The 14,529-nt window shown below is 40.4% G+C and overlaps 2 protein-coding genes across 3 annotated transcripts in view; one reads left to right on the plus strand and one right to left on the minus strand.

Annotated features, from left to right (window-relative positions):
* The window catches only part of LYRM7 (LYR motif containing 7), a 222,989-nt gene that overhangs the window by 173,937 nt on the left and 34,523 nt on the right, over positions 1-14,529 (plus strand). The window lies entirely within an intron of this gene.
* On the minus strand, positions 8,917-13,858 carry HINT1 (histidine triad nucleotide binding protein 1). The gene is made up of 3 exons (XM_030317491.1): positions 13,698-13,858; positions 11,349-11,453; positions 8,917-10,166 (listed from the first exon to the last, which is right to left on the minus strand). Exons 1-3 carry the CDS (start codon positions 13,806-13,808, stop codon positions 10,002-10,004), a joined length of 381 nt encoding a protein of 126 aa, XP_030173351.1. The 5' UTR covers positions 13,809-13,858; the 3' UTR covers positions 8,917-10,001.

Raw genomic sequence — 14,529 nt, forward strand, 5'->3', positions numbered from 1 at the left:
TCTGAAATGTCCAGAATAAGCAACTCCATAAAGACAGAAAATAGTGGTTGTTCAGGGATGGAGTCAGTAGGTTTAGAAGGAAATAGAGAATGACTGTTAATGAATAAGTTGCAATGATCATTACACTTCCCTTTATCCCTTAATACTTCAGCATTCATCAGCTAAGAACAAAGATATTCTCCTGTAAAACTACAACAGAGTAACCCACCTAGGGAAGTTAACCATTCAATAGTGTCATTTAATATACAGTTTATATTCAAATTTCCCAGTTGTTACAGGAAAGTTTTCATAGCTGTTTTGGGATTTTTTTTTAATATTTTATTTTTTCTTTATTTATTTTTGAAAGTGAGAAAGCATGAGCAGGGGAGGGGCAGAGGGAGGGAGGGAGGGAGGGGGAGAGAGAGAGAGAGAGAGAGAGAGAATCTCAAGCAGGCTTCATACCCAGCACAGAGCCTGAGGTGGGGCATGATCTCATGAGCCATGAGATCATGACTTGAGCCCAAATCAAAAGTTGGATGCCTAACTGACTAGCCACCCAGGCACCCCTACAGCTGTTTTTTAATCCAAGATCCAATCTTTATAAATACATTGTCTTATGTTACGTCTCTGTAGCCTCTTTTAATATAAGAATATAATTACCTTTTGGTGGTGGTGGTTATTGTTTACAATATTGATAGTTGCAGTATTGATGTTTTTCATGACAATGACTTTTTAAAAAGTTTAACCCAATTATCTTATAAATGTCCCATATTCTGAATTTAAACATTTATTAGATTGTTTCTTCATCATTAGATTCACATTAAACACATCTAGCAAGATAATACCCTATGATAGTGTCATGTATTCCTTATTGCACCATTATTGGTGATGCTTTTTTTGGTGTACATATTTAATGTGCTAATAACCAGCAGACCTTTTCACTGGAATACATACTTTCTCCTTTTGTAACTAATAAGTGATTTGGAAGTATACTGGAGGAGGTCACTGAGAGGATGTGACCAGTGTGGTTGACTTGTGAGCTAGACCCAGGCTATTGGAGCCTCCTTACTCTCTCCCCTATCCTAGGAATCTACATTCCACCTATTATTGCTATACTAGCAGCTACTTCAAGGATGCAGCCTAGAGAGAGTAATATGTTGTTGAGACTATCCGGATGGCATATGTGCCTGAGCTCTGTTAAGACCTCTAAATAAATATTGAAGATTCTTGTGGGCAGATCCAGAGATCTACTCATCTCAAGGCTGCCCAAGACAAGCCTCATATGTAAGTTCCCCTGCTTATTAAAACTTCTACCCACCAGGGGCGCCTGGGTGTCTCAGTCTGTTAAGTGTCAACTTCAGCTTAGGTCATGATCTCATGGTTTGTGAGTTTGAGCCCCGCATTGGGCTCTGTGCTGACAGCTCGGTGCCTGAAGCCTGGAGCCTACTTCAGATTCTGTGTCTCCTTCTCTCTGACCCTCCCCCACTTGTGCTCTGTCTCTATCAAAAAAAAATAAATCTAAAAAAATTTTTTTCAAAAAAAAAACCAAAACTGCTACCCACCAGTCTGGAGGGATCTGCTTATTTCTTCAGTTTTTCCTTGCACTGCACATTTGGGGCCCGGTTTTGAATTTCACTTAAGAAACTCTGAGATTGCAAACGAGTAAATAAGTGATGCTTTGAGACCATATCCCCCTCTGGTGTTAGCATTCATTGATGATCCTTGACTGATTCAGTTGTTACATTGTGTTATATTGTTATATATATGTTATGTAGTGGGTGGAAAAATTGTGATTTTTTCTTCCATTTGATCATTTCTTCTACAATTACTAGTTGGTGCTTATGCTAAAAAAAAAAAAAGCACACACTATCTGTCATCTCAATATAAAGTCACAGATTTTTTAAAAAAATGTTTATTTATTTTGAGAGAGTGCGTGCGAGTGGGGAGGGGCAGAGAGAGGGAGAGACAGAATCCCAAGCAGGCTCTGCACTGTCAGCACAGAGCCCCACACAGGGCTTGATCCCACAAACCGTAATATCATGATTTGAGCTGAAATCAAGAGTTAGACCAACTGAGCCACCCAGGTACCTCTCAATATAGATTTACATATTTATTTCTCCATGTATCGTGCCCATTATTAATCATTCTTATGCTCTATCCCATATTTGGCCACCTGGAGCTCATTCAGTCAAATTCCTGTGTCCTTTTGACATGACCTCCTCAGTCTTTGAGCATTCCCTCTGCCCAGCATACCCAAACAAGATATCCAATGCTCACCTTGTACTTTCCCTTCCCCACACCTGGAATCAGCCATTTCTTCAAGGAACCTTTTAATCAGGAACAGTAGTTAAAGACCAAAAGCTAGGTGTTTATGTAATGTTACTGTCACTAAGCCTAGTGGATAGGACTATGCCTTTTTTTTAAACCATCAATGTATACTCGTACTTCTCAACTTCATGAGCTTCTTTCTCGCCTTTTCCTGTTCCATATCTTTATCTCCCTTCTGGCACAATGAAAACTCTCATTCACACCATTAACTTTGTTCTATCCTATGATACACACAGAAAGAGTTACAAACAATACTGCAAACAGCAAGCCCATGAGATAATATTCAAGATTTTTTTGCATTTGTCCTTGTCCTCAAAATTTATCTGGTTTAGGATCTAGAGTCCATGTGTTGTGTTCAAAAGTAACTTGAGGGGTGCCTGGGTGGATCATTTAGTTAAGCAGACTTGATTTCAGCTCAGATCATGATGCCAAGGTTCATGAATTTGAGCGCTACATTGGGCTCTGGGCTGACAGTGTGGAGCCTGCTTGGGATTCTCTCTCTCCCTCTCTCTTTGCCCCTCCCGTGCTCTTTCTCTCTTGTTCTCTCTCAAAATAAGTAAAATAAACTTTACAAAAAGTAACTTGAGTTATATTTTGTGTGTGTTTGTTTTTAAGATTTATATATAGTTGATTTAATTTGGTTCTCTTTGTATTTGATTTTAGGCTCTTTATCTTTTGTTTTTTAATGTTTTTATTTGTTTATTTGGGGGGGGGGAGGAGCAGAGGGAGTGGGAAAGAGAATCCCAATCCCATGAACTGTGAGATCATGATCTGAGCCGAAATCAAAAGCCAGATGCTCAACTGACTGAGCCACCAGGCACCCCTCTACTTTTTATCTTTTTAATTTACTTTTAGCTTATTAACTCTTGGGTGTTTTCAGCCTTTCTCCATTCCTGTCAGTAGTAGAAAGTGTTCTTTTCACCTAGCGACTTCTCTTTCTGCAGTTCTGAGAATGGTCCCAGATGTACCATTTAGGGTCTCTTGGGATCTTCTGATAAAACTGCAGAGAAAGAAATGTAAGAGATGCATGGAAGATTAGCCCTGAGGAGTTTACTTTTCTTTTTCAAGAATGAGGAACAGGAATAGCTGCAGTATATAAGAGAAATAATTGGGAAGGTTCTTTAAGCAACCAATACCTTTTACACAAGAGAAGAGGCTGCTTCAGCTGACAAGAAAGGCTCAGGAGGTTAGGAATGTGGGATGCTCTGAGTCAGCAAAATTGTCCAGTATAGCTCATTCCAAGTATTCAGATACCATTCTTTGCTTATCGATACTCTAACTTCCTCATAAGAGTCTAGACAAAGCTATGAATTGAAACATGGCAACCTTGAGGATCAAAATGTTGTTTGGCTTACAACTGTTTCAGTTCTCTAGCTACAAGAGCTTATTTCCTGCAACAATCTCTCAGATTTTTATAGCATTATCATAGAAAGCCCTTGGGTTTCAACTGCTAACTTGAACTACTAACGTAGAAATCTTAGTTTGTCAAAGGAAGGAAGGAAGGAAGGAAGGAAGGAAGGAAGGAAGGGAAGAAAAAGTAAAGAAATCTTGTAATTCGTTTTTTAAAGCTGTTCAGCAAGCAATCAGAAGCAATCACAATACCTCCACCATCCTTGAATTCTGGTTGCCCTTCATACGGTACTATGGCCGTAGCACTTGGCAGACCCAAAGCCTTGCCTTCAGTTGGCAGTACTGGTACAAGTGATCCACAGAATGACTTGATTAGCTACTTACTACTATTTACCATGGGCTATAAAAATACAGTTCCTTAATGTTAGCTGGATTCTCCTTGTCTTTATCCCAAACCAGGCCAAATAACTAATCGTGGCTCTCCACCCCCTAACCTCACCTTTCCCTGAGAATCTATTGTCTAAATCATTCCGACTAAAATTTCTCCAAACATTAATTTCTTGAAACCATATTTAATGGCTAGTCACAGATTAACTGGGAAAACAGGCAAAAAGAAAGAGAAGCTATACAAGTAATACCACACCCGAAAACAGAACCAGAGCGCTAGTCTGGTGGGGCTCTGCTCCCACTGTCACTGAACCCAGGAACCACAGCTAGCACTGTTATCATCCCTGGTATTCAATACTGGATCCAGCGATTGGCAACACAGACACTGCTGTGCCTGCCAACTGGGTGCTGTTGCCACTGACACCAGAAAGAAGTCTCCACTGTCCTTGTTTCTTTGTGTCATTAGTTTCAAATTCAAAATCCCAGATGAGTGTATCTGATTGGCAGAGCCTAAGTCAAGGGCCCCAATCCCAGCTGGCAGAGGAGCTAGAATACTAGATATCTGTTCATTTCAGCTTCTCTTTTGGGAGGCAAGGAATCCCTCAGATGCGAACAGGGTTCAAATGCTGGGCACCAATAATTACAAGCGTCCATTACACATATAATACTCTGAGCAAATGCCGCAGGATATAATAGACATATACAGAGTTACTTATTTATTTTTTAGCAATACTGTATTTAATAGAGCACAGCACCTATCCAATAGCAGGCACTGAATAAATAGCAATGGCTATTAATACTATCATAAAACTGTCATAATTACTATCATAATCTTGGTCATCATTATTACAAAGTGTCAACCTACAGGGATCGGTAAATAAGGATTCAGTGACATAATGAAAGTCTCCAGCAGACTATAGAGACCCATGACACCTAGGCCTAGATGGCACCTGATACCATGACATTATACAAGACCCTCCATAAATTAGGTACACACCTGGGGATGGGCGGGGGAAACTCTAAACTGACTAAAATGAAGAATTTCCTACCATGCTGGATCAGAGAATCAAAACAGAAAAGTTGTTATAGAAAACAAAAAAGAGATCTACTTCTTGCGTACTTCATTCTGTCTTCAAACCCTTGAATCTAGGCTGGCCTTCTAACTTGCTGTGACCAATAAGGTGTGGTACAAGTGGTGTTACTTGAGTTCTGAAGCCTATGCCTCAGGTGTCTTGCAGCATTGGTTTTGCCCTCTTGAATGCTGCCCTGAGAACATTAAGCTGTGTAGAATATTGTGGGTGAAAGACATGGAAAGAGGCCAAGCCATCCCAATTCTCAGAATCCATTCTATCCAACCTACATGAGTGAGCCCAGGTGAGATAAGCAGAACCACCCAACCAACACACAAAACGATGAGAAATAATAATTATTTTACACTGGGTTTGGGGTGTTTATCACCATGTGACCATCATGTAAGCTAGTCTAAGCTACAAGAGAATAAGGGGCCATACAAAGGAGAATCAAAGGACCACAGTTAGTTTCCATTACCAACATGAGACATCTGAGTGGGGTCATCTTGGACCTTCCAACCTTCAAGAGAACACAGCGACACAACTAACTCTGTCCAAAGCAGCAGAAAAACCACCCAGTCAGTCCACAGACTCTTGAGAAATAATAAATCCTTCATCCTTTCTCTTACCTCCATATTTACCCATTAGCAAATCCTTCCAGATTTAACTTCAAAAACATGCTGAAATCTGATCACTCCTTGTCAGTTCCATCACTATCAGGTCATTTTCAAACAAAGTACAATGAATCCATGTTAAACCAATGGCATTTCTTTTTTTTATTAAAAAAAAAATTTTAACGTTTATTTTTGACAGAGAGAGAGAGAGAGAGAGAGAGAGAGACAGAGCATGAGCAGGGGAGGGGCAGAGAGCGAGGGAGACACAGAATCTGAAGCAGGCTCCAGGCTCTGAGCTGTCAGCACAGAGCCCGATGCGGGGCTTGATCTCACGAACCTCGAGATCATGACCTGAGCCGAAGTCAGATGCTTAACCGACTGAGCCACCCAAGCACCCCTAAACCAAGGGCATTTCTAAGAAAAAGTGCCTAATCTTCAGTATGAAACAAAGAAACCAACTATAGAAACATCAGAAGTTACTCTAGGGTCACCTGGGTGGCTCAGTCAGTTGAGCATCCAACTTTGACTCAGGTCATGATCTCATGGTTTGGGAGTTTAAGCCCCACATTGGGCTCTGTGCTGACAGCTTGGCGCCTGGGGCCTGCTTCGGATTCTGTGTCTCCCTCTCTCTCTCTGACCCTCTCTAGCTTGTGCTTTCTCTCTCTCAAAAATAAACATTTTTAAAAATCTAAAAAAAAAAAAAGTTACTCTAAATAAACAAATGCATGTAACTATTCCTGAGAAGTTTATGGAACTGGATAGAATGGTAATAAATATACTTAGGAAGGAAACTTAATGAGCTATTAGGGGCATACCTTATTTTATTACACTTCACAGATACTGCGTTATGCAGATACTGCATTTTTTACAAATTGAAGCTTTGTGACAATCCTATGTTAAGCAAGTCTATTAGTGCCATTTTTCCAATTGCATTTTCTCACTTCATATCTTTGGCACATTTTGGTAATTCTTGGAATATTTTAAACTTTTTCATTACAATTTTATTTGTTATGGTGATCTGTGATCGTAATTATTTTGATGTGCTACAAACCACAGCCATGTAGGACAGCAAAGTTAATCGATAAATGTTGTGTGTTCTCACTGCTCCATCAACTAGCCCTTCCCCATCTCTCCCTGTCTTTGGGCCTCCCTGTTCCCTAAGACACAATGCTGAAATTATGCCACTTAATAACCCTACAGTGGCCTCCAAGTGTTCAATTTTAAAGAGTTACATGTCTCTGGCTTTAAATTAGAAGACAGAAATGATTAAGCTTAGCGAGGAAGGCATGTCAAAAGACAGAACAAGTTGGCAGGTAGGCCTCTTGTACCAGTTAGCCAAGTTGCAAATGCAAAGGAAAAGTTCTTGAAGGAAATTAAAAGTGCTACTCTAGTGACTACATGAATAAGAAAGCAAATAGCTTTATCACTGATATGGAGAAAAGTTTTAATAGTCTGGACAGATCAAACCAGCCACAACATTGCCTTAAACCAAAGCCTAATCCAGAGAAAAGCCCTAATTCTCTTCAGTTCTTCAAAGGCTGAGAGAGGAAAGAAGGATCCAGAAATTTAAAGCTAGCAAAGGTTTGTTCATGAGAATTACAGAAAGAAGCCATCTCCATAACATAAAATTGCAAGAGGAAGCAGCAAGTGCTGAACAAATTTTTCAGGTCTAGTGAAGAGAATTAAGGTGACCATACCAAACAACAGATTTTCAATGTAGACCAAAAAGCCTTCTCTTGGAAAAAGATGCTAATACTTTCATAGCTAGAGAGGTCAGTGCCTACCTTCAAAGCCTCAAAAGACAGGCTGACTCTCTTGTTAGGGGCTCATGCAGCTGGAAACATGAATTTGAAGTCATTGCTCATTAACCATTTTGAAACTGCTAGGCCCCTTAAAAATTATCCTAAATCTACTCTGCCTTTGCTTTATAAATTGGACAAAGTCTGGATGACAGCACATCTGTTTACAACATGTTTGCAGTATTTACTGAATATTTTAAGCCCTCCATTGAGACCTAGTGCTAAGGAAAAAAACAACAAAAGGCCTTTAAAAATATTACTGCTCGTTGACAGTGTAGCTGGTCACCCTGGTCATCAGCCCTGATGGAGAGGTAGAATGAGATTAATGTTGTTTTCATGCCTAAGACAACATCCATTCTGCAGTCCATGGATTAAGGAGTAATTTTGACTTTCAAGACTTACCCTTTAAAAACTACATTTCCTAAGGCTGTAGCTGCCATAGAATAGATTCCTCTGATGGATCTCGGCAAAGTAAACTGGAAACCTCCTAAAAAGGATTAATCATTCCAGATACCATTAAGAACCTTTGCTATTCATGGAAGAGGTCAAAATATCAATATGAACATAAGTTTGGAAGTTGATTCTAGCCCTCATTGATGACTATGAGAGGTTCAAGACTTTAGTGGAATAAGTAACTGCAGATGTTATGGAAAGAACAAGACAGCTAGAATTAGAAGTGGAGCCTGAGATGTGACTAAATTGCTATAAGGAGTTGCTTCTTAAGGGTGAGCAATGTGCTTTCTTGTGAATAGAATCTGTGCCTAATGAAGATGCTGTGAAGATTGTTGAAGTGACAACAAAGGATTTAGAATCTTACTTAGTTGATCAAACAGTGGCAGGGTTTGAGAAAAATCCAATTTTGAAAGATGTTCGACTGTGGGTCAAGTGCTATCAAACAGTATTGTATGCTACAGAGAAATCATTCATGAAAGGAAGAGTCCATCAGTGCATCAAATTTCACTGCCTTTTTAAAGAAATTGCCACAGCAACCCGAACCTTACTAGTCAGCAACCATCAACATCAAGGCAAGACCCTCTATCAATAAAGATTGTCTCACTGGAAACTCAGATGATGGTAAGCATTTTATAGGAATTAAGTATTTTTTAAAGTATATACACTTATACACTGTTTTTTTTTTTTTTTTTTACATGATGCTATCACATATTTGGACTACAGTATAGTATAAATGTAATTTTTATGTGCACTGGGAAACCAAAAAATTCATTGAATTTTAGTAACTTTTGTGATATTTGCTTTATTGCAGTGGTCTGGAACAGAACCTGCAATATCTCCAAGTTATGACAGTAGAGGCAAAAATCTCTTTATTAAATGATCCTGTATATCACACAAAGCATTTCAAGAAGCAATTACTATCATCAGCTGGTGCTCTCAAACAGTTTGCTTTCCAGACTTATGAAAGGACTGATATGCAGAGTTTAAATCAACTCTTGGCACACTTGTAGTACATGTTTGAAAAAGACTTAACTACTTTCTTTTCTTTTTAATTAAAACCCATGCCATAAGAAAAGGGCTTTTTAAAATTTAATTACTTCTTATTTTGTAAGTCAAAATGTGAACAGAAAAAAATTATAATCAATACAATAAAGTACCATATATGAATGAAGCAAGAAAGGAGATTTAACTTGGAAAAAAAGTTACACCCACTATTATTTACAGAAATTGGTTGCTAGACAACTACTAGTCTGTGGAAGGCAGAAAGGCAAGACTAAAAAAGTATGTTCTGATAAGAACTCAGACCTTGAGATTCCTTCCTTAATTCCACACAGCCAGATTCTTGCACAACTTAAAATATTTTTATAAGTTTTCAATGTGGAAAGTTAATTCTAAGTAATATAATTATAGTAAATATTCAGAGAGTTTAGATAATGAAAGAAATAACAACGTATGGCTTCATATGGTCATCAAAGATTCTGTGACAAATCTACTTTTATTCCTTCCAAATTACCCCAACAGTCCAGGGGGAACATGGGCTTGACAAAAACCATTGCTCTTAGACCCAAAACATTCACTTTCTGGATCAATCACATCAGATACTCTTTTGTTCTTAAGTATTGAGAGAATTAGATTAGAAAATCTCCACCTGGACTAATATTTTACCCTAAAAGGGTATTGCAAAGCTAAAACTCAATTTGTGAAATCTTGTATTTGTCTTCAGAAACCAATCATACCATTTTAACAATGTACATATGTTTAGTATACATTAGGGAGAAAAAAGAATACCCAAATTATGAATTCTACCTTCATACATTCCAACATTTTTTTTTTAATAAAGCAAACACAGGTTTCAGAGAGATTGTAAACCATGCAACATTATCTTTTATTATTTATGGGCTTTTAAAATTATTCCCTCAATCTCTCCATACACAGGCAAAAATATGTATACTATTTAACATATTGGAACTTGCAAATATTGATCATTGCCTAGAGAAGGGAAAATTATCCCTAAAACATGTTTAACCAGGAGGCCAATTCATCTGCCGACCTCCAAGAACATGGAGATGAACGTGATAGACAGACTGTCCCCCATCTGAACCTTCGTTCACCACCATTCGATAACCCTTCTTCAGGCCCAGATCAGCAGCACATTTCTTGCCAACAATCATTAAATGTCCAAGAAGCTGGAAAAGAAAAAAAAAGTTTCTTAAGTATAGGCAATTTACAAGTTTTTGCCACTAAATAACATACTACCAAGTTGAAATATTAAAAGACCACCAAGTTGAAACATACCTGTCTGGACAAATTATTTGGTAACTCTTAGTACTAATACAACCTAATTTACAATTAAAAACCCATTAAGATTAGGTATTTATGCATTACTAATTCCAATAAACAAATCAGAGGTAAATCTCAATTAAAACAATGGTAAAATCATATTCCAAGAGGTATTTAAATGTTCTTAATAAAGCAAGATATATCCTGCTTTCTTGTAATAGGAGAGTATATCAATCGGGATAAGTATGGTTAAGCTATGGTAACAACCACCCCAAATACTGGTTTATAACAAAGATACATTTCCTGTGCTCACTACATGTTCATCACAAGTAGACTAGGCTCTAAATAATACATCTTTTTTCACGTTGAAACCCAGGCTGAAGGAGTAGTTTCTGTGTGATCATAGGGGGAAAGGGAAGAGAGAACATGACAAACCAGGTACTAGCTCTTACAGTTTCTATGCAAGACATACCACTTCTGCTTGCATTTGCTGGCCAAATCAAGTCATATGACCAGGCCTCATATCAATGAGGCAGGAAGTTTTAAAGCACCCGTGAAGGAGAACAGCCAGTACTTACAAACAATTATACAATCAATCACAAGGAGCATTAGGAGAATATTTAACTGAGGCCTGTATGTCTGGCAAAATGAAATAATGATTTTTCTTTCCTTTAATAGCATTAATAGAAGAAGACTCACTGAATTTCCCCTATATGACGTACTGTTTCTTTATTAAGGAAAAATAAGTCTCACTAACTATTCCTCGTTAGGAACCATTTTGTTTAAGAATATTGTGGTGATAGATATTAACTTGAATTCCTGTGGTCATTTCATAATATACATATATATAAACATTATGTTGTACACCTAAAACTAACAAAACATTATGTGTCAACTATATCTCTATTTAAAAAAAAAAAAACCCTCAAATTATTTATACATTGCACTTCCCTAGTGATTATCTGGTTTGTTCCCTCAGTACTGTCCTTAGGAAAACGAAAATGTGACATCACTTTCAGGTCAAAATTTAGTCTCCCAAATATAAAAAAAAAGGCAAGAAAATAAACTGTGTTTGTAAATTTACTTACACTTTCATCATCATCTTCTGCTACAGAAATCTGGGATATATGTTTCTTGGGTATCACCAGAAAATGTGTTGGTGCTTGAGGAGAAATGTCATGGAAAGCAAGACACTAGAGATAAGGGGGGAAAAATCAGTTTTAGTATATCATCTTATAGGCTACATTTATTCTTTCACACTAATCCCATGGGAGGCACCGTATTAGATGCTCAGAAATCAGAAGTGTACAAAATACATGTGATCCCATGGTCCCTTTTCATGGAACTTACAGCCTAATGGGAAGGCTGGCCTTAAAAAAGGGTATAATTAATTAAGTTAGAAATCTACCTATTTGTTACAAAGGAAAAGGGTGAAATACATGATTAACATAGAAGAACCTGATTTTGACTGGGTGATTACAGACAACCATGCTGAGGTGGGGAAATTTATGTATGTATGTACGTATGTGTATTTATTTTTGAGAGCAAGAGAGAGACAGACAGACCGACAGAGCCTGAGTGGGGAAAAGACAGAGGAAGACACAGAATCCCAAGGAGGCTGGAGGCTCTGTGCTGACAGCTCAGCAGGACTGGAACCCAGGAGCCGTGAGATCATGACCTGAGCTGAAGTCACTCAACCAACTGAGCTACCCCAGGCTCTATGAGTTAGGGAAATTCCAAAAGTTAAGTAGAAATTAGGCATGCTAATCCTTGTCTACCTTTCCAGTAGAAACTGCAAACTCTTCCTGCTGAAATCATATTGTCTTCCATCTCTCTCTACCCTCCCAGGCTTTTTCAAAGACCATTCCCTACTGCAATGGTCCTCTCTCCCCTCTCCAACCCCAACTTCTAACTTAATCTGCTATTCATTTCTCAGCTCCCAGCATATATAAAATTTCTGAAAGAAATCTGATTCCCCTCCCCAACGTCCCTAGGTTAGAAGCCCTGATTGTGCAATTTCTTGTTTTTTTTTCCTTTACTGCAGTGATCAGCTTTGTAATCATGTATTTGTCTGATATTTGACTAAGACCTATTTCTTCCCCCCTTACTCAACTATTTAAGTAATATTCTATTCTTTCATTGACACAAGGAGAATAGTTAGCATTTAGACAAATTACATACCACATGAATATTTTTGTATCTCTTGTTCTCTAATGAAGGCGGAAGCTACTTAATAGAACCTAACCCTACTCAAGTGTCTCAGGAGTATTTCTATTTAGTACTCCACACAAAATGCTGTATCATTTAGACTGCTTCATGCAGTTATACTTCTTGGGGCGTAGGTGGTTCAAAAGTCAATATTTCAATAATTTATAAAAAGCAAGTGAAAACATTTAAAAAGACGCACTTTTTAGAACAAAATAACTTTCTTCCTAGTGACAAATAAAGGTATCCAAATAAAATCACCTAAAGGAATCTAATTAAATCTTGGATAACATTTTGAATCTAAGAATGCCATAGGAGCATCAGAAAAATGTTTCCCTTATATTCTATATTTCTTAAAGTTAATTCAACAGAAAGTTACAAAAGTATTTGTCTAAATCATCCAACCTCCTGCCCAGCTTTGTCTCAGATCCAAACTCATAAATACAACTGCTTACTAAATATTTTATACAAGATGTCACATCAACTCGGACTTTCTCAAACAGAATTTCACCTACGGTGAAATCAACAAAAACTACATGCTCAGTCCCTTGGCAGAAAAACTGCTTCCTGTCAAACAAGAAAGGAACCATTGCTACCGCGCGGGGTCAAAGGAAAGCAAATCCCAGAACCCACTCATCTCAGGGGTGGGGGTGGGGTTGACTGGCTGGCCCTCGCGGAAGCTGACCTTCGACCCCCGCACGCCCCCCGCCACCCCGGTGCACCCGGCCCCAGGCTGTCTGAGCAACGCGGCGCTGAGAGGCAGCCGGGAAAGCCCAGGCGGACCCGCTGTGCGCGGGAGATCGCGGAGATTGGGCCCGAGTCAGGGCGCGATCGGATTTCTCCCTGTCAGGCAGAGCGCTGGCGAGATTGTAAGATTCCTGACACCGGCGAGGTCCGAGGCAGCCGCGGAGCCGGCGGGAGCCCACGCCGAGGAGCCAGCGCGTCCCCAACACGCGCCCAGACCTCACGGTGCGGGCCCCGCGGGCGCCGGGAAGCCTGACCCGCGCCCCGGGCTGATAACGCGTAACCGGAGCGCCGGCACGCGCCGGCAGGCCGCCTCGGAGTGGCCGCGGCCCTGCCCGCTGGCTGGGGGCCCGCGGCAGAGGCCGCGCGGGGCGACCGGGTCCCTTCCCTTCGCGGCGCCGCCAGACCCTTCCCTCGACAGGAAACCCGCGTGTCCACGGGCGACTGGCCTGCCTCTGCCCGCCAGCGAGGTGACGCCCGGTCTCTACCTGGTCATCCTCAAAAATGATTTTGGCTGGGATTTCCTTGCGAATGATCTTTCCGAAGATCGTGTCGCCACCAGGCCGGGCGGCCTGAGCCTTGGCGATCTCATCAGCCATCTCGGCCTCCTCCCGCGCGGCCGCCCCAAGGAGAAGCTCCGGAGGAGGGAGGAGCCGGGGCAGCGGGCAGAGGGCGGGGGTGCGCGGCCAAGCCTGCGCGGGGACCGCTGCTCGGGCTCCCGAGCAGGTCCGGCGCGTGCGCACTGGCGACCTGAGCTGTGGGGTGCAGCGAGCGCGCGGGAGCCTGCAAGAACCGCCCGACTAGACCCGGCGGAAGGGAGGTTCCTGTTCGGAGACTCTAGGGAGCCACATCAAGGTCATTTTTCTTTCTTCCTTTAGTGTGTCTTGGGGAGTGGAGTTACTGTATACGCCCTTCTTCCCTTGCTTTATGGGCACTTGTAGGAAAAATTAGGTACTGTAACTGAAAAGATTTGATAATCCAAGCATGTTTGCTGTATGAGACACTGTACCACGTAATTTCTCAGCCACAGAAAGTCTTGGCTCCAGTAAGTAAGCCCTCCTTGCGTCAGTTTTTTTCTCCCTCTAGCAGTGGTTCGCACAACATGTTAAAAATCACTTGAGGAACTTTTGAAAAATCCTCTTGAATCTGGCCTCACACCAGATCAATTAAATCAGACTCCCAGGTTGGGACCCAGGCATCAGTAGTTTGTAATCCTCCCAGGACTCTTCTACAAAGACTTTTTCCCAGAAGTAATCAACATAATGTAAGATGCCCCACCTTAAAGGAACAATACCTTTCTTAATTTGACATACCCCTTCA

This window comes from Lynx canadensis, chromosome A1 (assembly GCF_007474595.2).
Source record: "Lynx canadensis isolate LIC74 chromosome A1, mLynCan4.pri.v2, whole genome shotgun sequence".
NCBI lineage: Eukaryota > Metazoa > Chordata > Mammalia > Carnivora > Felidae > Lynx > Lynx canadensis.

Bases quoted from the DNA above. Each gene is read 5' to 3' on its own strand.
- HINT1 (XM_030317491.1), bottom strand. From the start codon at position 13,808: ATGGCTGATGAGATCGCCAAGGCTCAGGCCGCCCGGCCTGGTGGCGAC. The intron at 11,454-13,697 runs GTAGAGACCGGG...CCTTATCTCTAG, and splicing joins TCATTTTTGAGGATGACCAG to TGTCTTGCTTTCCATGACAT. The intron at 10,167-11,348 runs GTAAGTAAATTT...TTTCTTTTCCAG, and splicing joins CAGAAGATGATGATGAAAGT to CTTCTTGGACATTTAATGAT.